This window comes from Panthera leo, chromosome A3, assembly GCF_018350215.1.
Source record: "Panthera leo isolate Ple1 chromosome A3, P.leo_Ple1_pat1.1, whole genome shotgun sequence".
Classification (NCBI taxonomy): Eukaryota; Metazoa; Chordata; class Mammalia; order Carnivora; family Felidae; genus Panthera; species Panthera leo.
In genome coordinates, this window is record NC_056681.1 from 4,044,011 (window position 1) to 4,066,690 (window position 22,680).

At 56.0% G+C, this 22,680-nt stretch overlaps 1 protein-coding gene across 5 annotated transcripts; it reads right to left on the reverse strand.

Moving 5' to 3' along the window:
• Positions 1-925: 925 nt before the first annotated feature.
• EDN3 (endothelin 3) lies at positions 926-22,625 on the reverse strand. Of its 5 annotated transcripts, none has more exons than XR_006200330.1 (5): positions 22,357-22,550; positions 21,437-21,725; positions 5,869-6,042; positions 4,838-4,931; positions 926-2,539 (listed from the first exon to the last, which is right to left on the reverse strand). XR_006200330.1 is itself a non-coding variant. In XM_042930522.1 (5 exons), exons 1-5 carry the CDS (start codon positions 22,406-22,408, stop codon positions 2,499-2,501), a joined length of 630 nt encoding a protein of 209 aa, XP_042786456.1. In that variant the 5' UTR covers positions 22,409-22,625; the 3' UTR covers positions 926-2,498. The 5 variants fall into 5 exon arrangements, 3 of the variants coding, with proteins under 3 accessions (XP_042786456.1, XP_042786454.1, XP_042786455.1); XM_042930522.1 differs by having other exon boundaries at positions 926-2,535; positions 4,838-4,915; positions 22,357-22,625; XM_042930520.1 differs by having other exon boundaries at positions 4,838-4,915.
• Positions 22,626-22,680: the final 55 nt, after the last annotated feature.

A 22,680-nucleotide genomic window follows, 5' to 3' on the forward strand; every position in this document is an offset into this window, starting at 1 on the left:
CCCGGCCGAGCTCTCTTCCTGCTTCCCGTGGCGTCTGCAGTCTGGCGGTGGCCAGCGCGACCTCGGGCCCTGCGCGTGCCTCCTGTGGACCCTGGCGGCCCCTCCCGAGCCGCTTCGCATCCTGCGGAAGAAAAATTAGTGCTGATGCCACCGGTTCATCCGAGTCAAAATTCTCCAAAATGAGCTTAATTAAAACGAGAGGCTCTTGGGTTTTCTCAGACTGGATGTGATCAAACCCGCTCAGAACAATGGGTTTCTCACTGCTCTTTAGCTGAGCGTCTGTCCCATTCCCTGCCCCTGGTAGGCGCCAATCCTTGAGGCAAGAGAAAGAGAGAGAGGAAACGGGAGGAAGGAGGGGAAGGGGACAAGAAAATGAAGAAAACCCAAATCCTTCCGGATGCTTCCAACCCCCTCCACCCAAGACGCCCTTGTCGTCCTCAAGGCTTAAAACCATTGCAACCTGGGAGGATATCGAACAAAACGTGGTCACTTGAGCCTACTCGTTCCCACAAACCGTGAGCAGCAAAGCAAAAGGCAATGCCCATCTGAAGGGCTGAGAAGGTCAACTGCAGGTTGCTGACCGTGACCGCTCTGTCCCCGGACTCCTGTGCTGGCATTCCCATGGCCTCTGCGGTGCCACCAAGGTGAACGGGACAGGTGCCAGAGGAAGGAGCCAGTTCTCTCCCTAAGTTTCTCTCTTCCGAAACCGCCTTGGGTTCTCTTCCTCGGATGGTCCCCAAATCCCGCTCCTTCCTTAAAATCCAAGCAGCTCTTGTTTGCCTCCCTCCATAATTGACTTTGGATGGGTTCTACTTCCTGGACTGTAACTCCCTCCATCCTCTCCAGAGGTCCATGAAAAGTTGATGTGTAAGCAGGCATATAACACCAGCGAGAAGAACCCACAAATCAGAGCAAACTTCTAGATTTTTTTTTTTTATTATGCATTTGACAGTTAGTATTTTCTGAGTGTTAGCACAACGGATGAATTTCTCTCCAAGATAGCATCCTGCCACAGAGCCAAACGGTGCCTATGCGTTTTAAAAATGTAACTCAAGCTCTAAGGAATATGCGTTTGGATCCAGAACACAATTTAAAATCTGTCTATATATACACAGCGGCTTTACTTTGAACAGATCCACATAAAGGAATCGAAATAAAGAGTTTCACAATAAATAGTTGCTTCTCTAAACTGTACACAGTCCTGCTAGCAAAGCACTGCCTCCTTTTCCGGGTGATAGGTACTCACTTTTCTATCCGTAAGAGCTCATGAAATAACGCACGCAGAATTTAGCATTTGGTCAAGGCCAACGCTCTGTCGTTCACCACCTTAAATTTCCCCGCGTGGTGACCTGGGCATGCCTCCCATGTGGGTTCTCATCTCTCTGCCAGCTGGGGGCGGGTGGGGTGGGGGGCATCTGCATCAATGACGTTGGCACCAAATACTTTGCCGGATATGCACGGTAATCTTGGGCCGGCCGTAAAAAGCACAGCGGAAACAGATCGCGACCTGCGGGGCGTTACAATCCCCAGTGGTTGCCAATTACACAGATAAATAGGAATTTACATAATTTACAAAGAGTTTGCATTTGTGGCTTATTTTGAAGCCGTTCCCCAAAGATCCACATTTGTTCATGAAAGCGAATATTCTCCCAAATGGCCTAGAGGGGAGGCCGGCGGCTTTTACTGCGGCTCTCTGGGAAGTGCCTGGCCTGCCTGTCCGCAGAGGGCTCAGAAGGTCACCTGATCGAGGACAGGCTCGCGGCCGCACGTGTCGGGGTTCAAAGCCCACACGTACTTGTGTTCTTCTTTCCTCGTCACAAACATCAAGGTTTCTTTTTTCTCTTGTCCTCTCTTTCTCAAAGATACATTCTTCTAGTGGGTACCGTGCACACCTGAAAATCGCTGTCTAAATCCTCCTAGAAGCTTCAAAGTCCTCAACTCCTGCAAAGCTACGCTCCGCATTCAAAATCGACGCCTGGCGCCCTCACTAGCCCACAGCGCGTGCCTTCTGGATGTCAGGACGGGAGCGTCGCATGCTCCCGCCGCATCGGTTATAAGGGGACGCGTGTTTACATTTGCAAAGTCAGCCTGGAGCCCACTTATACTCCAAGAGAAGTCAAAAGCCAGCAAGCGGCTGGATGTGCCACGGCGCTCCAAAAACAATTTCCTGCATGAAACCCGAGCCGCGGACGTCAGGCTCTGGGGCACATCTGGGATCATTTTACCCATTAGAGAAACCGGGTCGTTGGGGCTGGGGCATTCTTGGGTGAGGGGTGTAACTGTTAAGTGTGGACCTTCTGAGTGGGTTTTCCCCCCACCAGGCAAAACTCATTCCTGGTCCTCCAAGAGGCTGGGAACGGGAACTGGGAAGGAGCGGAAACTGAGGCCTCCCAGAAATGGGGTGCTGCTGGCCTGTGTCCGCAGGGGTTCCTGACACAGCAGAGGGGGAGGCAGAGCGCGGGGGGCCCGCCGCCGGGCAAGCACGTGATGCCAGAGGCCTAAGGCCTGCTCGCTTGGTCGGTCCCGGACTTCAGCCTATCTTGGAGAAAGGGGCAAAAGAGAAAAAGAGGTACGTTACGAAGGAGAGCGCTTACCGGCTGGAAAAGGGGACATCTCTCAGCTCCCTCTCCAGCCCTGTCCCCTGCTCTGAAGTGACCCTTCCCACCAGCAATTTCAGAGCCTGCCACCCACCCGGGAAGGTGTGAATGAATCACACCAGCAGAGGCGGCCGCTGGGAGGTGCCCCACAGCCTGGTCCCGTCTTTGATTATCACAAGCTCAGGACGGTGGCAGCTTCCAATCTGAGAATGCTTATCTGGGAATTATTAAGTCGAGTCTTGCAAGAAAGCAGGGACCATGGCTTATAAGAAAAGACTTTTCTTCCCACGTAAAAGCTTCTTATGGGAGCTTTACGTGAATCGTGAAAACCTGGGAAGAGTCTCCTTTCCAGGCCCCAGTGGGGACACGTGTGCGTGCTTCCTCACCTTCTGGACATTCAATGGAACAGTTAAGAGCAGCGACAGCAAAAGCAACTTCACGCTTTTTCCGTGCGGGGCTCTCTGGCCTTCCTTGAACAGACCCAGCATATTCCTACCACAGGACCTTTGCACTTACTGTTCTCCCTCCCTGAACTCTCCTCCCCTTCATCATCCCCCTGGCTCACCCCTTGACTTCCTGCAGATCATTCTGCCAAGGAGACCGCCCTGTCCACCCAATCCCAAACTGCAACCCCCAGCCCTGGCACTTCCTGTCCCGACCCTGCTTTCCTGAGTTACCCACAGTCAACCACGGCCCGGAAGTAGATGTTCCTCCTTCCGACACAGCGTCAGGAGGACAACAGTAACCTCGCGCTGTGTCACAGGCCTGTGTATTCAGCTCACTCACATCTTCACGCAGCATTTTACCACCTCTCCTCGTGACAAGGGGGGTGAGTACAAACCCAACGTTTTGGGAGAGAAAGAGAGACCACACTCACGTGACTTTTATTACAGGAGATTGCCATACTTGTCCTACTTTATGACCAGGTATCATAGTTACTCTCTCCCTGTGCCTGATTTATCAATGCGATGTCCTGATAGAGGTGTGTGTGTGTGTGTGTGTGTGTAGGGAAAAATGCAGGACCTGTGGGCGTGTCCGTGGTTCTGGCCTCCACTGAGGGCTCTAGAACAAAGCCGCCATGGGGGAGGGGGGACGAGTGTTTTTGTCTGCGGTCAGCTCCCCACATTCTGTAAGTTCCGCAAACGCAGCCCCTCCGCCTTGTCCCCTCCCGCGTCCCCGACTTCCAGAGCGCTGCCCGGCATGTCGCAGGTGCACCACACATCTTTGCTGAATGAATGCATGAGTGAATGAATAAATGATGTAAAGGATGGATGGTTTTAATCACAGCCCGTCCTCGCCGAGAGGAGCGTGGGTTTGGGGTGAGGGAGAGAGAACAAAGCAAGAAGAGGCAAAGCAGGGACCAGCTGGGGCCTGACTCACGCTCTCCCGGGGCCTCTCTCTGCCGCCTCGCCCGCCCCCCTCCTCTCCGTTCGTATTACAGATGCTGACGGATCTCTCCGGACGACTAGAAGCGACTGCCGCCGATTTGGAAAGCCTCCTGTATACTGAGCAGGGTTTAATCTCCCCTTGATCAGTCCCTGTAGGAACCCAAGCCACCTCCAGGCTATTATTATGGACATAAATTACTGTCCCATTGCACATGTGTAGGCGAGCCACTAATAACAATTTCTGATTGATAGAATGACAAGTAAACCGAGTCTGGCTGCAGGAAACCCTCAGAATCTCTCGTACAAAAAAGACAAGCAGGTTAAAAAAAAAAATCATAAGCCCGACTGGGGGACATAGACGGTATGCTGCCAGATTTCACCCCCCATCCAGAATCAGCTGCTGAAAACAAGAAATGATTTGGGTGGGGGGTGGGGGGCGGTAAAGACCACACGTTGCTTCGGGAAAAGTGAAACATGGGCCCAGGTAGTTGAGCCTGGGCAGGGAAGGCGGCGGGGCTGGGGGGGGCAGGGAGGTGTCTCCGAGCAGCAGGGGTCAGCAAGCTGTGTCCAGGCCCAGCGAAACCCAGAGCCGGATGTCACTGCTCTAGAGTTACAAGGGAGGCAAGGGGTCAACTCCTGTGACAAGAGCGGCTGGCCGGGGGCAGGGCAATGACAGTGACTGTCCACAGCTTCAGCCTGCTCTGTCCCCAGGGACAGTCTACCAGAGGCCCGGTTCTGTGGGTGCAGCGCCCCACGCGTGGTGGGGCTCCCACCGGCTGCCCTCACAGATCACTCGCCACCCTCACGTCCTCCTTGTCCCCAAGGGTGCGACGCCTCAGAAAGTATCTTCACCTCCTCGGACGCAGGCCTCCATCGGCACCGCCGGCTGGCTGTTCCTCTTCGTCAGGATTTTCTGCTGTCCTTGAGTTCCTGGGGGGAGAGAGAGCTGGTTTGGATGAATCGACCTGTACTTCTGTCTGGCTGGTTTTCGGTCGTCAGATCAGGACCTGCTCTTCCCCACCAACGGGCACGGTAGCACATTCCCCAAAGACCACATCTCAGGCACGGTTTCTGAAGGTTGAGCCCCCGGTGGGTGGATTTCTACCAAAGTAGAGCGTCTACTCCCTCAATTATTCATCAGATGTGAAGGAGTCAAGAAGAAGAACGCAGTTGGCCCCGGGGTTTCCGACAGCGAATCCTGGGTCCCTGACCACTAAGGCCACCACCTGCCTATTGAGCGGACGCCCGTGTCAACGGTCGTCCCACGTCAAACCCGCAGTCTGCCCATTTAGCCGGGTCCACGCCGATTCACAAACCTCTCTCCGGCAGCCAGAGTTAGGGCTACAGGGTCTCAAACTCAAGGAGTCCCCAGAGTGAGGTGATGTGCAAATACAGGTGAATGGGCGCAGCGCATCTCCCTCAGAGGTGAGTGGCTCCCTCAGTTCCAGCCTATACTGGCCAGGAGGGAACACGGGGCCCTCCTGCGACCAGATCGTCCCACCTGCGGCTCTTCGAGAAGCTAAAAATACGCGTGTGGCAAGGGTGGGTAATTCTTCAACGTTTAAATGTTGGCAACTCACTGAGATTTTGGCAAAGCTGCCGTGCGGTCCACAAGTGTGTCTGCAGACCAGACGCGGCCAGGGCCACGTTGCGGGTTCTGTTCTGAAAGGCAGCAAGGGGGCCGGATGCGGTACCCACCCGCCCCCACCCCCAGAGCCAAGGGCACCCACGTGCGGTGTGCAGCCCACTGGACCACACCAGCCAGGGCGCACCCAAGCCCTCCTGCCCCAGGCCCCGCGCCCCGCGCGGCAGTCAGACCCTCCCAGCCTGTTTTCGCCCGGAGCTGCAGCTCCACGGGGGTGAGCGTGACGGGGACGTCGTACCTGCTGACGGCCAGGGTGCGGGTACAGAAGTGCAGGCAGGCGCTGTCCCGACTCCGCACACAAGCGCAGCGCAGCGTCCGCTTGGACGGCTGTGGGCTCTGCGGGAACGGCCCCGCGGACCTCTTGCTCCGGAAGCTTCCTCTGGAGTTGGACAGTCCATAGGGCACGGTCCGTCTGCAAAGGACAGAGCAGCGTCAGGGCCGCGTGTGGACGAGCGCCATGGGCCTCCCCGCTCCGGGGGCATCCGTGGGGGCGGAGCTGGCCAGGGCTGGGAGACCGCGGATCCAGCAAGAGAGGTGGGGTCCAGCGACACCTTGAGAACTGGTGTCCCCGCGGTCCCCCATGCTCTGGGTCTCAGGAAACCTGTGCAGGGAACCTTTCAGCCGTCTTCCCCGAGCCCCCAGCAAGGGGGCTGGGGCCGAGGGGGTAGGGCGGTGGGGGGCGCTGGGGGAGGAGGTGTCGGCGCTCAAGGTGCGCCCCCAGGCCCGGGTCCTTCGAGGGCGGTTCTGGGCTGTCTTCCCGGGCCCGAACCCCAGACACTGACATTCTGGCTGACACACACGCTGGTCTGCCTCATCCTTGGGCGAGCGCCCGGGGCCGGTCATCCATACCAGTAAGAGGCCTGCCCAGCTCCCAGCCCGAGGCCGGCCGTGCCCTGCCCGCCAAACAGCCAATTTCTCGTGTGCACACATCGCCTCGCCGTCTGCATTAACGGGAATACACAAATGTAATTATGGCCATTATGGACACATCCTGGCCTCCAAACACGGGTTTCCTCGAATACACAAACATCAGAGGCAGGGATGGAACTGTCCTTGGGGAAAGGCTTATTTAAAAAATCTCATTTAGAAGTCTGAAAACGTTTACCAGTCTCACTTATGGCTGGAGCTGGACGAGGCTGTCGGTGTCATTTGGAACAATTAACATTTGTCTTTTTCTTATGCTCATCTACATCCAAACCGTCACTCTCCAGAGAAGGGGGAAGACAGCCAGGCGGCAGTGTGGTGGGAAAAATTAAAAGCACATGTTTAACTCATTAGCACCATTGAACGGGACTGGGGGACAAATTGCTAATAACCAGAGAAAGCTCATGTGGTGAAAAGTTACTTTTCCAACAGGGCCTGGTTTTCCAAGATGAGCCACCTTGGTTTCTGTGAGCCCCACAGAGCATCACCAATCACCTGCCTCAAAGGGGATTCTGACATCCTCTCTGGGTTCTCAAAATAAAATCAAATTGGATTTACTTTAATTTGAAACACACATCAACATCATGGAGTCTTTCGGGGTGGTGGGGGCGGAGCGGGGGTGGGAGCGCCCCCTCGCGACCTGATGCTTGGAACCCACATCCCCCCTCTGCTGGGTCGGAGGCCAGAGCAAAGGAGCGCCCCCTCCCCATTCATCTTCTTGTGTCTGTGCTCCGCGCTGTGGCGGGTTCCTTCCCAATGGGTAGAAGGTGGCTGCCTCCTGCCCTCGGTACTGGCTCACAAAATGGAGAAAGCCAGCAGAATCCAGCCCCGTTCTGAGCCGAACCTTTGCCAAAATCCCATTTCTTCTCGGGAGTGGGATGGCAGCACAGCAGAGACTGTCGTGAGGCGGGATCTGGCTAAAGGTATGTTCTTCCGGTAATAGGGCCGCCTTAAATCTCAAAGTGTTGACATTAAACCCGGTCCCCATTTCTTGGTGAAAATTACACACGAGGAATAACAACGCTCCCGTGTTTCCATCAACGGCAAGACTTCCGATTTTGAAATTGCCGTAAGCTGATGGTGCATTTGCGTGTGCACAGCCACTCGACTTCGGCGAAAACACTCCAAAGTGTTTTAAGTAAGGAAACAAGGCGACGCGGTATTTGTTAATAGAGCAAAGCTAAGCGCTTTCCCAGCAGTCAAGTGCAAGGAGCTCGTATGCAAATGAGTCCTTGCAATTTTCAAAGAATGTTCACAGAGAGACACTGCCCCCTCCTCTTCCCCCCGCCCCTATCCTGGGCCTAGAAACCCCTGCTCCAAGCCCTGGGGGTCCAAGCATGCTCCCCCTTCCTGGTTGGCTGGCTGAGCTCCAGGAGGGGTTGGGGAGGGTAGAGGCTGCAGAAACGAAGGGTTTAGAAGGCGGTCCAGACCCCAGAAAAGCCGGCCTCTAACAAGGCTCTAGTTCCAATGGAGGCATGGGCCGACAATCTGAAGGTTTTAAATTAACCTGATAAGCTCTTAAGTAAGACAGTTCTACCTTCCTACCTGAACAAACATGGCTTCAAAACACCCTGGACGTCCGGGCTTGAATTTAGAATCCTGGAGCTGTGTTGGAGCGTGGCCACCCAAGGAGGTTCACACCTTCTCTTCCATCCCGCTCAGTCCCACACCAAGGGGGCCTCATCCACCCCCTGGCCACACTGTGGACCTTGGGGGATGTGCCTGGAGCCCTGTGCCATCCCTGGGTGCCAGACTCCGGAAGATACCCGCACGGGCCCTGGAAGCGGGCTTGGGGACATTTGGGTAAAGGATTCCAGGATCCTGAATACCTGGAACACGGTCTAGAAGGGGTACACGCTTAGTCCCATAGACTCCTCGGATGGGGTAGGAGACATGGCCAGAGGAGGGCCAGAGGCAGCCCTGTAGCCCAGAGGGCCCAGCGCAGGGGACCTGAGGGTCCAGATCTAAAGGTGACTCACCAGCTCCTCAACAGGAGAAGTCTGGTCTCTTCTGCCGTACCTGCCATGGACCCAGCACGAGGCTGAGCAAATGGGAGGAGTTGTGAGAATCCAGTCTGATAAGACAGGATCCTCTCCAACCTAAAAGGTTCAATAACCACAAATTCATTACAAAGAATCTCCAAGATTTGCCAAGCATTATACAAATACGTGTATAATGTGTATGTATTATACATATATATTACGTATAGATATCATACATATATATACAAATTCATGAGAATCTCCAACATTTGTCAAGCATTACATATATACGCGTATAAAACATACGTACGTATATATATGTCCCTAGCATCATTCTAAGTGTGATGGGGATACAGGAAGGTCTTCAGGAGTTCACACGCTCCGGGGCTACGAAACCAGGTCAAGGAGACATTATAAGCCAATATATACGGGTACGTGCCAGGTACACAAAGCACAGAGAAAGCTGAGCTGGTGACTGCATTTTATGTCGTAAAGCACTTACATGATGATCACTCCGCCCTCTTGACAGTTTCCTGACCTACAAAAGGGCTGCTGGACAGACTGAGTGACACGCTGCACTACATAACGAAACAGTCAGCAAAAAGCTAGCAGTAAACTAACGATAGCTCTCATTGTTACTCATCTGGTCTGGGAATTCAAGTGAGTTGTTAGCAGGCAGGAAAATCCCACCCACCCCGCCTGCATTTGAGATGTGTGAGCAAGCAATAAAAACGGGTAAGTAAGGGGGCCAGAGCGCCATAAGGCGCAGCAATGCCGTCCTCTGCCATGCTTCCTTCCGGCCGCTCTGTCCTTCTACACGGCCCGTCCAACAAGCACTTGGGTTTCACTCGTCTCGGTGCCCGTTCGCACTTTTTAACGTTTCTCGAACAGCGAATTGGAAGCACCTAATGGTGGACCGATGAAAATGAAGTCCGCTCGGCTCAGAAACCCTGCCCAGCACCCTCTCTGGCCAATTGCTTTAGCCCACTGCTCAACAGTAGGGTTTGGAGAAGGCGGTTCTTTGCAAAAAGTAGGCAGCTCTTTCCTCTGTTCGGCTTTCGGTTAAAACACAAGAGCTCCACACAAAGGAGACGCAGACGAGAAGATCAATCCAAATGCTCTTAGACAAGACAGAACACCCTTCCGGCGTATCTTCACACGCGGCGTCTCACATGGTGTCTGTCTGTGCAATAAACTGTCCCGCCACCTACGTACATTCATTATTGATGGGGGACGGCGGTGCCAGTGTTATTTATCACGGTGTTCCTTATTTACCACTTTTTCCTAAATGTCATCTACGAATGTTGTCAAATATTAAACTTCCAAATCCCCTGTGCTCATCCTTCACCTGCATAGCGCACGGGAAGCGCTTGATTTTTCTCTGCAAGAAGTTTTTAAAATAAGGAAAATTGCCTTTTTTTTTTTTTTAAAGATTCTGTTTTTAAGTTCAGTGTTGCCTTCTCATATAAATGGATGTGTTATCTCCATCTTTCTGATTAGGAAACTGGCTTCTATACCTGAACTTTAAATTTTGTTTAATGTTTTATTATTTATTTTTTGAGAGAGAGAGAGAGACAGAGCACGAGCAGGGGACGGGCAGAGAGAGAGAGAGACACGGAATCCGAAGCGGGCTCCAGGCTCCGAGCTGTCGGCACAGAGCCCGACGCGGGACTCGAACCCACGAACCGCAAGATCATGACCTGAGCCGCAGTCAGATACTCAACTGACTGAGCCACCCAGGCGCCCCTATACCTGAACTTTAAAGGAGGGATAGAGACATTCGCAGGGGCCAGCCAGAAGCAGCAAAAAGAGATTCACTGACCAAATTCTAATCTCCCAGGAAAGTTTATCAAATTGTCGTTGAAAACCCAGTTTTTTCCCCCCACCCCACTGAGCAGCATTCAGCAAATATCAGACTGGACTGGACTCTGGGTGAACATCCATGAACAAGACAGACAAGACAAAGTGGCCCTGTTCACACACAGCTTTAATCCACCATAGGGGTTGGCAATTTGGCAATTTATGGGTTTCATCCAATCAACAGAGGGTTTTTCTTTTCATTTGACAATTTTTATGAAATTGAACATCCCGATTTCCAGCTTCTCTCAGATAACTAGAGGCTGTATCAACACCAACCCCAATCCCCAACATGGCTCAACCGTCATCACAAGCCTAGTGACAAAGTCAGAGATGGCATGAACGCTCTATTTTGCCCCAATCCCTGCAAACACCTTTCCTTCTGCTCATTTGTGTTACCTGTCCGGCCCTCGTGGGCATCTGAGTCTGGTGGCCTGTCCCATAGCACCGGGTCAGACAGGTCACAGGACACACATGTCACAGAGTGACAAGATCAGCCCTCGACACCATTTTTATAAATAGAGCTGTTTGCAATTTAAAAAGCCCACATTCCAGTCTCTGACACAAACAGATTGTTTTCACTTCCATCGGAATGTCGATTTGAGGCTCTACTTCCTCTGTTCCCATTCTTCCTTCTGAGAGGGGGAGCAAAGGCAGATTCACCCTTGGGCCCAGGGAACATACTGTACAGAAGGTGTGACCCCGCCGGCCGACCCTGCACGGTCATCAGATACCTCCCGCCACTCCCCGGAGAAACCACTTCTCAACCCCAGTGCGCCTTCTAACGACCGCCCTATCTCAGGTCTCCCGAACTTCCTTCCACAGAAGGCGAGTCCCGAGCTTAGGAATGTCTTCTTGGGCAAGGAAGAAAGTGTGACCTACCTTCGCTCACTGCCTTGGTCCCCCTAACCGGGGAGAACTGTGAAGAAAGAACTCTGGACCAGTAAGACAGGAGAGAGTAGCCACGGGCTATGGCCATTCTCGTCCACGAGCACCCAGTGCACCCGCTGAGCCCAAAGGTGAGAAGGCAGGGGGGACGCAAGCCCAGAGACAGGAGGACCCCTCTTAAAGGACTTGAAAGCCTGGAATCCTCTAGAGCCTGAGGCCAAGCTTGGTTGCGTCTGTCTCCTGGAATCTAAGCGCCTACCTTTCCTCTGGGGGATTATCCCTCCCTCCCGTGTGAGGTCTCCCCGAGACCGTCCATCAATGTGCCTCACCTGCCCCTGAGGACTCAGCAGGTGACCCGAGTTGGGCAAATGGGATCCTGTCTCTCCCAAGACGCCCGAGTGGGGCAACACGAGATCGGAAAGCTACCGTTTCCCAGGGGGCCCCACGCTGCCTCGTCCATCCCATTGAGCCCCTGGGCCCGCAGTCCCGGTCCCCCTCCTGCTTCTGACGCTTCTTCTCAGTCCGTGTCCTTCCAATAAATGTCCTTTATGCCACATTAGTCTAGACTAGGTTTCCGTGGCTGGTGACCAGTGACGGCCAGCCGATCCGGAACTCACTTTCTTGCGACTGAAGTGACCATGACCTCTTGGATTCAACAGGAAGACCCGGAGTGTCTCCAGCTGCCGGAAATTTTCTCCGTCGCAACAAAGCACAAACGAGTGGGTTCAGAGTCAGGACAAAACCCAGCAAACTAAGCTGGCTGGAGTCCTTTCCCTCCAGGTGTGCCCACTGTGAAATGTTTGCTTTGAATCACGCCGCGCTTTGGGCAGGTTAAAGCAGGCGGACCACTCACTCTCCTCCGTTTCAAGATGCCCGGAGCCGAGCCCCAGACTCCGCTGACCACCTCGGAAGCCTTCGCCTCCAGCGAATCGATCCCTCGTCCACCCGTCAAATGCTTGTGCAAGTCTGCTGCGGGCCAGGCCTCGTGCCAGACAACCCACAGGGGGCCCTTCCGGCCTCCAGGAAAGAAAACAGACCAGGAAATACAGCTCCTCAGCGACCCTGTTATACAAGCAGAAGATACACATCGTGCCTTCTGGTTCGAAAGGGGACGACACAAATCTTATGCTCACAAACAACGTGAAATGAACGGGCAATCTGTAGCTCTGCTTCCCCTGCAGAAAATCCTTGCATCTCAGCGTCGAAAGACCCCAAGGCGGACCGCCCGCCCGGCCACCAGCCCGTGTGGAGCTTCCTCCTCCCGCAGCCTCGAAAACAGCCAGTGATCCTCCAGTGTTTAGAAATATCAAAAGTCAGCAATGTGCTGTGTGTTGGTGGTTAACTATTTTTTAGGACACTCATCCACCCAAAAAAAAAAAAAAAAAAAAGGTTGAGCTTATCCAGGACTTGGCTGTTTGTTTGGGAGTATTACGAGAATAAGAGACATTTTCAGAGTCTGCGAAGGGCTGACCCCCATCACTAAGACCCAAGAATGATGGTCGATTCTACATCTCTCCTGGCTTCCTTCTTGTCCCTCCTGATCAGAATTAACTGGGCCTCTCCAACCGGAACCACTGATCATTTCTGTCTTGCTCACTTCCGCACACGCGTAGCATCTGGCTCAGCGTGGTGCTCGGTAACACCTCAATTATCTCAGTAATAGGTACGTGTTGAATGAACGGAGGAAGGAAGGCGTGACTTCTAAATGAGCCGTTATTTCTGGGCTACACCCCATCTCCCAAATGTACTGCCTTCTTGGCTGACTTATCGGACTTCTATTGTTGCCCTCAACTGGCCCCTCCTAGAGGGTTTTTTCCTGGAGAGAAGGGGTCTCCGGATTCCTCGAAGTGAAAGATCTATGTCTTGACAAGAGCTCCTGCTGGCCACACCAGTGGCACGATGGAAAAGCCAGTTGCATCAATGGCTGAGGCACCAGAGGGGACTCCAGAGGGTCGCTAGGCTGACCCAGGTTTCTGGTCCAAACGGAAGACTAGCTTACTGAGAGCCCCCGGGGAGTACCTTTCCTCTGAGCCTGAGAAAGGAGAGGGCTGGCTAGACCTCTGGAAATGTCTGTCCATCTCCATACTCCACCTAGAGATCCCCAAACACCTGCATCACCCCGTCTCCAAACAGCATTGGCCGAAGCAGTCCCGACCTTTCACTCCAGCAATAAAACCACAGCTAAATGGCGGGGCGGCAGGGGGGGTGTCCCTGTCCCCCAACAGACTCCAGGGTCTCACCACCACGCGTTGGCCTAGATTGTTTACATGCTCTTGTGTCCTCTTCCCATCTGAACAAGCTGAAAAATAACACCGAAGCCACAGACTTTATCACAGCACCCGCTCCCTGGGACACAGGCACATTCTTCCCAAACACAGCACACACCCACGGAAGGAGATCTGGAGGCACGAGGGGTCCAAGGAAAGGGGAGCAGAAAAATGCTCCGTGCTTATGGTGTGCTGTGAGGTTTTTGAGAGTTACGGCTCAAAACAGAAGTTGGGAAGACAAAGCCTTCCGCTATGTGGGGCACGAAGCCATCTACGGAACCCTGCAGATGTGTGTTTTCCCCTCCATCTCGTATGGCCCGAAAGCGTGCACGTGGGGTTTCCTTCCCCAGCCCCCCGTGACCCTAACGGATTCCGGGGCAAATGTGGGCAATTCCACGTCTGTCTGGCACGGCCTCATTATAAGTTTATGCAAAGCCACACAGATGTGGCTCAAAATAGTTCCCAGCAGTGGAAACAGTGGAGGTAACATAAGGAGCAGATCCTTTTTCAGGGATGGAGGGGTATTCGCAGAGGGATAAAAAAAGAAAATACAGACGCCATCACACATCCCTTTAAAGAATCCACAGTAAGAGAAGACGCTCTTGCTAATTTTCAGGAAACTTCACCGTAAGGATGGAAAATCCGACTGAACAAAGACCTACTCTCCAGCGCAACTACAATAAAGACTCGTTTTCCTCCTGATCTAGTTGTTTGCGTCCTTGGGTCATGTCCTTTTGGTAGCCCTGATCCATCGGCCAGTTATCACAAACTAAGAATAATTGAGTCCCTGTAGAGACACGGGCTTTACCGCCAACCGAGAGCTCAATGTTGGGGTCAGGGCAAGGCGAGTGGGGCAGGCCGGGTAAGCGATGTCCAGTCCTGCCTTTATTACAAATGCTGATACTCTGTTGATCATGAATTTCTTGCTTTGATTTTTTTTTTTTTTAAATACCGCATTAACATTCATTCATCTTTACGACGGACGTTTGGGCACACCTTCAGGGATGTCACCGGCCTCCCCCCATCCTCGACCCTGCTCAACACCCGTGGAAACAGTCCAGGAGAGATACACACACCTCTGCTTTCTCGCTGACTTGCTTCTGACCTTTGGCAGAACTTTTACGCTCCCCGAGGCGTGGGTGGAGCTGTCCCCACCCCCCGCCGGACACACACCCCACCATGGGCCATTTGCACCATTGCCACTTTGGCCTTCGTGCCTCTCAGGGACTCCTGAAATGAATGTTTCCTTCTGTAAACTGCTGGGCTGGGACACAGGGCTCCCCGGCTGCCCCGTTCTGGGGTTACTGTGTGTCGAGGCCTCCTGCCCGGTCGGGCCTGAGCAGCCCATAGAACAAGGGAAGGTCTGCACCTCCCAGCCCTTGGACAAGCTCTCCAAAAGCTCTGGCCTCCCCAGGGCTCCAAGCTGGGGCGGCTGAGAGAGGCAGACAGATACCCCGTCCCGCTGTCCGGACACGCAGCCCTCCCTTGGCAGTAAGACGGCTCTCCCTTCCTGTCCCAAGTAGGGGCAAGAGTGCGCGTGTCCCATTTCAAGGCACCACGTTTCCATCTGACAGGTGACGCAGAAATGAGAGATCATCTCCTGCCGAAGGCGGAGTGCCTCTCGCGCAGGGCCGCCTGGGGGTGTGCGCGGCGGTGCGGCGGGTCCCCGGGGGGCCCGGGCCTGGGCTCTGGAGCAGAAAAGCCGGGCGAGGCCCCAGCACAGCCACAGGGCCTCCTGAAGGAAAGCGCCTTTTGCTTCCCAGCTTCCTTTGTTTTAAATTCTTGCAGGAATAAACCAGACAGGAGATGTCAGAGCCTTTCACCTGCCTTCAGATTTAAGGCCAAGTTCCCAGCTGTGAGGTCCCTTTCATCTAGCAGAAACCCAAATTCGCCCCCCCGGGGTCACACGGGGTCACGCCTTTCCTTCCACACTTTCTTGCTGAAAAGCAAACTGCCCCTCGCCTCGAGCCCCTGTCATCGTGGGGATCTGCTGCGCTTTGACCAAGCCCGTCTCTGCCCCTGCACCCCACCCCCCGGCCTACTCACGCCCACCCCGGGGCACAGAAAGGGGCTCTGGGGCCCAGCGACCCCTACAGTGAGGTCACCCTCCGTGCACCGACCTCTCCAACAAACTGAGGCTTAGCCCCAAGGCCCTCAACTCCTAAAGACGTACCTTGCCGTGAAGTGTCCCCAGGGACACGGTACCTGAACTCAAAACTAGGATCTAAACATTTACCAGATTTCGAAGGAGACAGACACGGTTCCCACGGGGAGAAAGGCTCACAAAGTCAAGCAAAACCGTCAGCGGTTCAAACTCACGTCCAGTCTGGCCGACAGCATCTTCTCTCCCGTGTCCTTCTCGCAGGCGCAAGGCGAATTATTTTCTGTAAACCAGCGCGCAGAGTTACCCCTGGAATCGCTTCCTGGCAGAGCCCCTTCGGCTCCTGGGCAGGGTCGTCCCCGCGGATCAGAGGCCCGGCGTTTACTCGGGCGAGCACAGGAGAACGCGGACAGACCCCTTACGGAGACCTCGCCATGAGGCACTTAACAAACAGGTTCCAAACTGGCCGTTCACATTATCCTGAAATGACAGACCCCGGTGGCTGTCCCCACCTCCCCACTAACGGAGGGGAGCCCCAGGCCAACGCCTACACAGAATGCCAAGCCCCAAACGTTCCAATGATTTACCAAGGGGACAGGGAAGCGAGAGAAAGCAAGGAGGGGCCGAAAGGGCGGAACCAAGTCTCACGGAGCCTGGAATAACCTTTGGCCGGAGTGTCCTTATCAAGCCGCTTATCGGCAGCTGGAGGCAGCCAGGCACACCTTTACCCCCAGCTCTGTCAACCTCGTGCTAACGCAATGCCAGTTAGACCTTCTAGGAGCGCCACTGAGGGCTGGAGATGGTGTGGCTCGCTCAGTGCTAACCCCTCCCCACCCCCCATTCCTAGGCCAGGCAAGACCTGCGGCGGCCGGTCCAAGGAGGTGACCTCAGCCGTACTTGAGCAAGAAGTTTCTGCTCACGGGCGCCCCCCAACCGCAGCGTGGGGCATGGCAGGAGGCACTGGCCGCGGCCTAGAGGTGGTACCGTTATCTTTATGGCGGTGTCTTGGCGATATATTCACTGTATTCCGTGTCCCCTCTCCCTTCTGGCGTCACTGTCACACGTCTTTACACACAGGAGTCGGTCTCTGTCAACGCTGGCCGCCATCGTCGTCGTCTGTGTCGCTGTGATTATCACGACGGCCAGAGACACTCTGACCCTCCGCCTCACCAGCTGCATCCCCACAACAATACGCCCAGTCCCGACTCAGGGGGCGGGCGGTCGCACCGCGGGTGGACAGCGGGCCTCGCATCGGCAGGAGGCTGGGTCCCAAGTGCGTCCATTTCCCTGGGACGGTCTAACGCGTGGGATGCCCCTTCTTGCAAACGTGAACGTGACCTTCTTGAACGACAAAGGAGGCAACGACGAAGGCAGCGTTACCTTTTTGTGCTAAAATACATTAAAATACAAGTTCAAGTGTTTTTTTAATTACCGTCATCATTATCGTTTTTGTTCTACTTCTTTGGGAGAGGAAAAGAACCCAAAATAAACGTCATTCCCGCTAGGCCGAGTCAGCATGGCAGGCTTTGACGCAGCGAGGGTGGCGGGCGGGTCATCTTGTGAGGCCGCCACCCCAGGGTCCCACTGGCGCTGGCACCTTACCCAGGGGGCTCTCAGAGAGGGTCACCACACCCAAGTCAGTCCGCTAGCCAGCCAGGACACAGGGCAGAGTGCCTGCGTCTGGCGCCTTCCCACGAGCAGGGGCCGTAGATCCCAGATTTTCCGCCACAGTCGAGACTGCACACATCCGCACAACCCGCTTCATAAATGCGTTCCCCCTGGTCAGTTCACGCGGCCCAGAGCTGCGTCTGGAAAACACGCTCCCCATCACAGTACACAACGCCTCTCCCTCACTATGTCCTTGGAGCGATTAACAGACGGCAGGTGCCGTCAGTTCTCGGGAACAGAGTGGGAGGAACAGAGGGGTTAATTTTATGTGTCAACTTAGCCAGGCCACCGTACCCTGATACTTGGTCAGGTGCCAGTCTAGATGTTGCCGAGAAGGTATTTGTTTTAGATGTAAGGTTAAGATCCGCAGACTTTGAGCAAAGCAGATTACCCTCCATAATGTGGGTGGGCCTCAACTAATCAGTCGAAGGCCTTAGTGGAAAAAAAACAAAACAGAACAAAACCGGGGTGCCTGACGAGGAAAGAATTCTGCCTCCAGAATGCCTCCTGTGGGCGTACGTGCACGTACTTACACGGACATCTCTACGCACACACACACATGCACACACACACGTGTCCTATTAGTTCTTTCTCTCTGGCAACCCCAGTACAATCCCCCACTGGGCTCGAGGACACTTCTGTTTCTCAAGCACTCGCAGAGGACGGCCCCAGGTGTACATGTGTGTAAGCACACACGCCACTTGCTCACCACCTCTTCCCCCGTTATCTTATTCTTAGCAAGCTTTCCACGATCCTAAGATGGGACGTGTGTTTCTCTGATTTGGAGGTTTTTTTCCTGTTTTTGTGGGCGATGGTGGGATTGTTGGGGGAGGGGCGAAAGCTCCCCGACACGGCCAAGGGGAGTCACGAAGACCACCCTGTGCCGTGGCTCCGCGCCTCCACAAGCCCAGGAAGTGCACCTGCCCAGGACACATTTGGTTCCTCTTTGGGGCCGGCCACACGCTTCCTAGAGGCTGAATGCAAGTCACGGGCCACACCCCCCCGAGAAAATCCACGTTCCCGCACGCGTCTGCTGGGATGCACGGGCCTCTGGAGAGCGTGCACGCACGCTGGAACAAGAAGCCTTGTTTGTGGGAGGAAGCACGGCAGACCCGAACCTCAGTGACGGCGAAGACAGGAAGAAGCGCCAGGCGGCCGGACCTAAGCAAAGCCAACCGGCGGTCCCGAAGGTCTAGCACCCGGCAGAGAGCGCTCGCCGAGCTCGGTCTGCAAGAAGGAAGCCCGTAAAAGTCTGTGGCAGAGCCAGACACCCTCAGCAATTCCACCCGCGAGATGCTCCGCGAACCTGGTCTCTCGAGCCCTCACCGGACGTCGACTTTCCACCGAAGATGCAGAAGGGGCCTCGGCGGTACCTCGCACGGTCCACCTGCAGCTTTCAGGTCCTCGGACACGGCGCGAGCGACCACACTCACGGAACGCCTGCCCATGTCCTCCCGAGGCAGAGAAGGACTGTGGGGTCTGTCTTCGCACAACACGAGGGGCCGCAGGAAGGAAGCCGTCACGCGCCGCGACGTCACCCAAAGTCAAGACTCTCGACGTAGGCATGAAGATCAAGGCCCCCGCGGTTCCCAGCACAGGGGCGAGGCCAGAACGCACATCACACGCGGGAGAAGTTTCCACAGACCGGGAGGGTCTGCCACGGGAGGCGGGGGCAGGAACGGACAGGGACCCGGAAAAGACCTCGCTGCTCCCCACCGTCGCCCCTGTGGCTCAGCTCGGCGACGTGTCCTTCCTCCATCCTCCAAAGGCCCACGTCCCCTGTCCCTAGCCCATTTTCTCACGTTCCCGTCCTGTCCGAGATGTCTATGGACCTGTCTACCAATCTATAGAGTTTTGGAAGGAAAGAAGGGAAGAAAGGGAAGGACAGAGGCGGGCGAGGGGAGTGGTGGGGGAAAGAAGAAAGGACGCAGAGCATCTGGAGAAAGCTTCCCTATGAAAGCGATTTTGCTTGTCTTACTTCAGAGTGCCCATCTGTCTGCTGTCATTTTTTTTGTACACAGAGCTCTCAAACACCATAGTTCATCCTTCTTTCCTAGTGTTCAAAATGAATCGGGGTCAGGAAAGAGGGGAAGAGGTCAAACCGCGAGGGAGGACGCCAGCAAGGCGGCCGCCCTAAAAAATTAAACAAGTCAAAGGCCCACAGCTTCATACGAGACAACTCGGAATTTCGAGACACGGCTGCCAACAGACCAGAGGGCGTTTGCTGAGCCCCTTGGGCGCATTTCAAGCAATCAGGCCTCCAGCCGCGGCCAGGAGCCCGGTGACAAGCAGGGAACGGGGGGAGGTCTCCGAACCCGCTCCTGCCCCCCTCCCTCTCTCCTCTGCCCCAGGCCCGCTGCCCCTAATTCAGTCGACTCTCCTTTCTCCTTCTATATGCACAGCTTGGGCCCCTGGCTAAGGCAAGACGCAGTCCTGTGTTGACTGTCCCGAGTCCTTGATTCTACGAAGATACTCTGGTCACGACGCCAGGAGGGCAGGAATCAGAAAAGACAAGGGCGATGGGGACTGTGAGAAGACGTGACCCCGATCAGTGTCTGCGAACAGGAGGCAACCCGTGGCAGTCCCGTCGGGGACCTCCTCCCCCGCCGCACATCACCTCCAGGTTTCCCACGGGAGGGGGACTGTACAGGGGCCTGACCAGACACAGCCCACCAAGCCAACTCTACCGTTAGGCACGGCTACATGACATGTGGGGCCCAGGATAAAAATGCAAACTCTGGTTTGAACCTCTGGTTCAAAAAGTGTTAAGAATTTCCAGACGGCGTGAAACCGAGCGTGGGTCCTTCTGAGCCTGGGACCCCCGTGTGAGTGTCGAGGTGGTTCAGCGAAGCTGGCCCCGTCTGCCGCTCTGGCATAATGGGGTCACTTTCCAGACCTACCCCGGATGTGCTTAGAGATCCTGTCACCTGGTCTGAAAGCTATTTGACCCCTCAGGTGTACCCTCCTCAGTGCCTCCTTCTGCAGGGGCTCATGAAACGTGGCAGGTGAGCCCATCAAAGCTGTCACCCAGCGTGCTCAGAGGTTGGGGAGGAAGGAAGCCGTGGGGGACATGAATCAGGGTGGCCCCAAACACAGCAGCAAAGTCGCCTTTCCCAGCGAAAGGTCCCCATTCACCACCAGCTCCTCAACAGGAATCCCCAGTAGGGCACCAGCAAGGGTCCCAAGAGATCCCAAGAACACCTGGGGAATCGAACACGGAGTCCCAGATTTCAGAGCTCGGGGGAGACAAAGCCCAGAAGGCAGGTGACCAGAGCAAGGTCAAGCCCTCTTTACTGTCTGTAAGGCGATGTTTCTGCAGAAGGAGATTCCCAAATCGAGTAAGTGAATGGGGGACACTCAAATCCTCCCACGGCAGAGCGCACGCTCTACCCATGGCCTTGGAAGGTGGACTCCAGACCCCAGGACTCCAGGTGGCACTGCCCTGGTCCTACAGTAAGAGTCCCTAGGGGCTGGAGGGGAGACGGGGAGGCCGTCTGTGGCAGTAGGCGGCGGTGGGCGACACTGGGTGACGGAGGCCAGCTTGTGGCAGGACCAGTCAGCACTGCACCCCCAGGAAGAAAGGAGCCTGGTGCCCGTGGAATTTCACCCTGCCTGGGAAGTTTCCACCGGGCCCCGCCAGGCCCACCCCTGCGCTCTCTGGACAGCACGCTGCTTTCAAGGAATTTGAAACCCCTTGGAGCCTGGCAGGGTCGGGGGGCAGGGGCCCCACTTAGCCCCTGGGGCAGGAGATAACTTTCCTCAATCGAAGAAAGACTTCTCAGGTGTCTAATCCCTCTGGCCAGCTCACCTCTCGTGGAGGGAGGGCTCCCCCTTCCACCGGATCAGAAACTCTGAGATTGGGTTTCTTCCCGGCCAGGCCCTCAAAGGGGATAGGAGACACATCCCTGACCTGCAGACCCGGCCTGAGCCGGCGGCGTGGGGGGCAGGGTGGGGGGGCGGCGAGAGCTGGGGGCCGTGCCAGGGCAGGCTCCCGGCTGACCTGGCAGGAATGGGCTAAGGCGCTCCCGGGGGGGGGGGGGGGTGGCGAGGATGTGGGCCGGGCCTGGGAGCCCCCAGCCCTGTCATCACTTCCCACCACCCAGGACCGGGCGGACTCACTCAGGAGTGTTGATCCAGATGATGTCCAGGTGGCAATAGTAGACGCACTCCTTGTCCTTGTAGGTGAAACACGTGCAGCGCCTTGCTCGGCGGTGCACAGGACCCCCCTCGGGTGCCTGTTCCCCAAACCGCCCTGGCTCCTGCTCCTGCCCAGGGCTTCTGGGACTCGGACTCTGCACTGCTGTAGTGGCCACGGGGTCCTCGATGTCCCCCTCGGATCTGGCTGCAGGCGGGGCCCCAGGCACGCCGCTCCTGCCAGCGTCCCCAGGCTGGGGGCGAGGCACCAATCCTGCAGGAGGTAGACGGAGGGGCTCCTGAGCGTGCAGAACCCCCCACCCCCACCCCCGACACACACCCCCACCGTTCCCAAGAGCCTGGGGGAGAGGGACAACCAAACTTGCTGCACTTTCTGTAAAGCCTCCAAGCTCTGCCACATGTTCTGAAAAGTTTGCAAACGCTACGTGCAGTTTCGGAAAAGTTTACGAGTTGCGTGCATGACTCGGGGAAAAGCTTGCAAGCTATTTTCACTTTCCGCAAAGTCCGCAAGGTACTTGCGCCCGTTGAAAACTTTGCAATCGTCTTTGCACAGTTTCTGAACAGTTGGCAAACTTTTTTGAAAAGTTCCCAACTCCGTGGAAACTTCAACCCGGTCCGCGGGGCCGGCCGCATCTCTGGCTTTCCGGTGGGCCGCCACCTCCAGAGGCCCCCCCGGGGGGAGGGGGGGGTCGGTGCCCCGCTCGGCCCCCACCCCCAACCTCCGGCCCCAGCCCGCCCCCGGGCGCCTCCGGGGGTGGGGGGGCGAACCCAGGCAAGGGACCGCTCCCCACCACGCACCCTTCCGCGCGCCCCCCCCCCCACCCGGCCCGGGGGTCCTTTTGTGTGCGCTCGCGCCGGGAGTGGCCCGCGCCCCGCCCGCTTACCTGCGGCGGAGGTCACCGTGAGCCCGAACAGGAGCCACAGCCCCGGCTCCATGAACCCCGATCGGGCGCGGGGCACCGGGCCGGGGGCACGGACGCCTGTGGCCGAGAAAGGGCGCTGGGCCCGGCGCGGCGGCCTCGCCCTCCGGCCGCGGGGTCCGAGGCCGGCGCTCGCTCGCTCGCTGCGCCCCGCGCCCCGCGCCCCGGCCGGGAGTTGGCTGCGCCGCTCACACGCGTCAGAGCGCGCTGCCCATCGCCGCGCCGGGCCGGCTGTGGGCTCGGGCTTTTCTGGCGCCCGCACCACCCCCTCGCCTCCCCGCCCCCCGG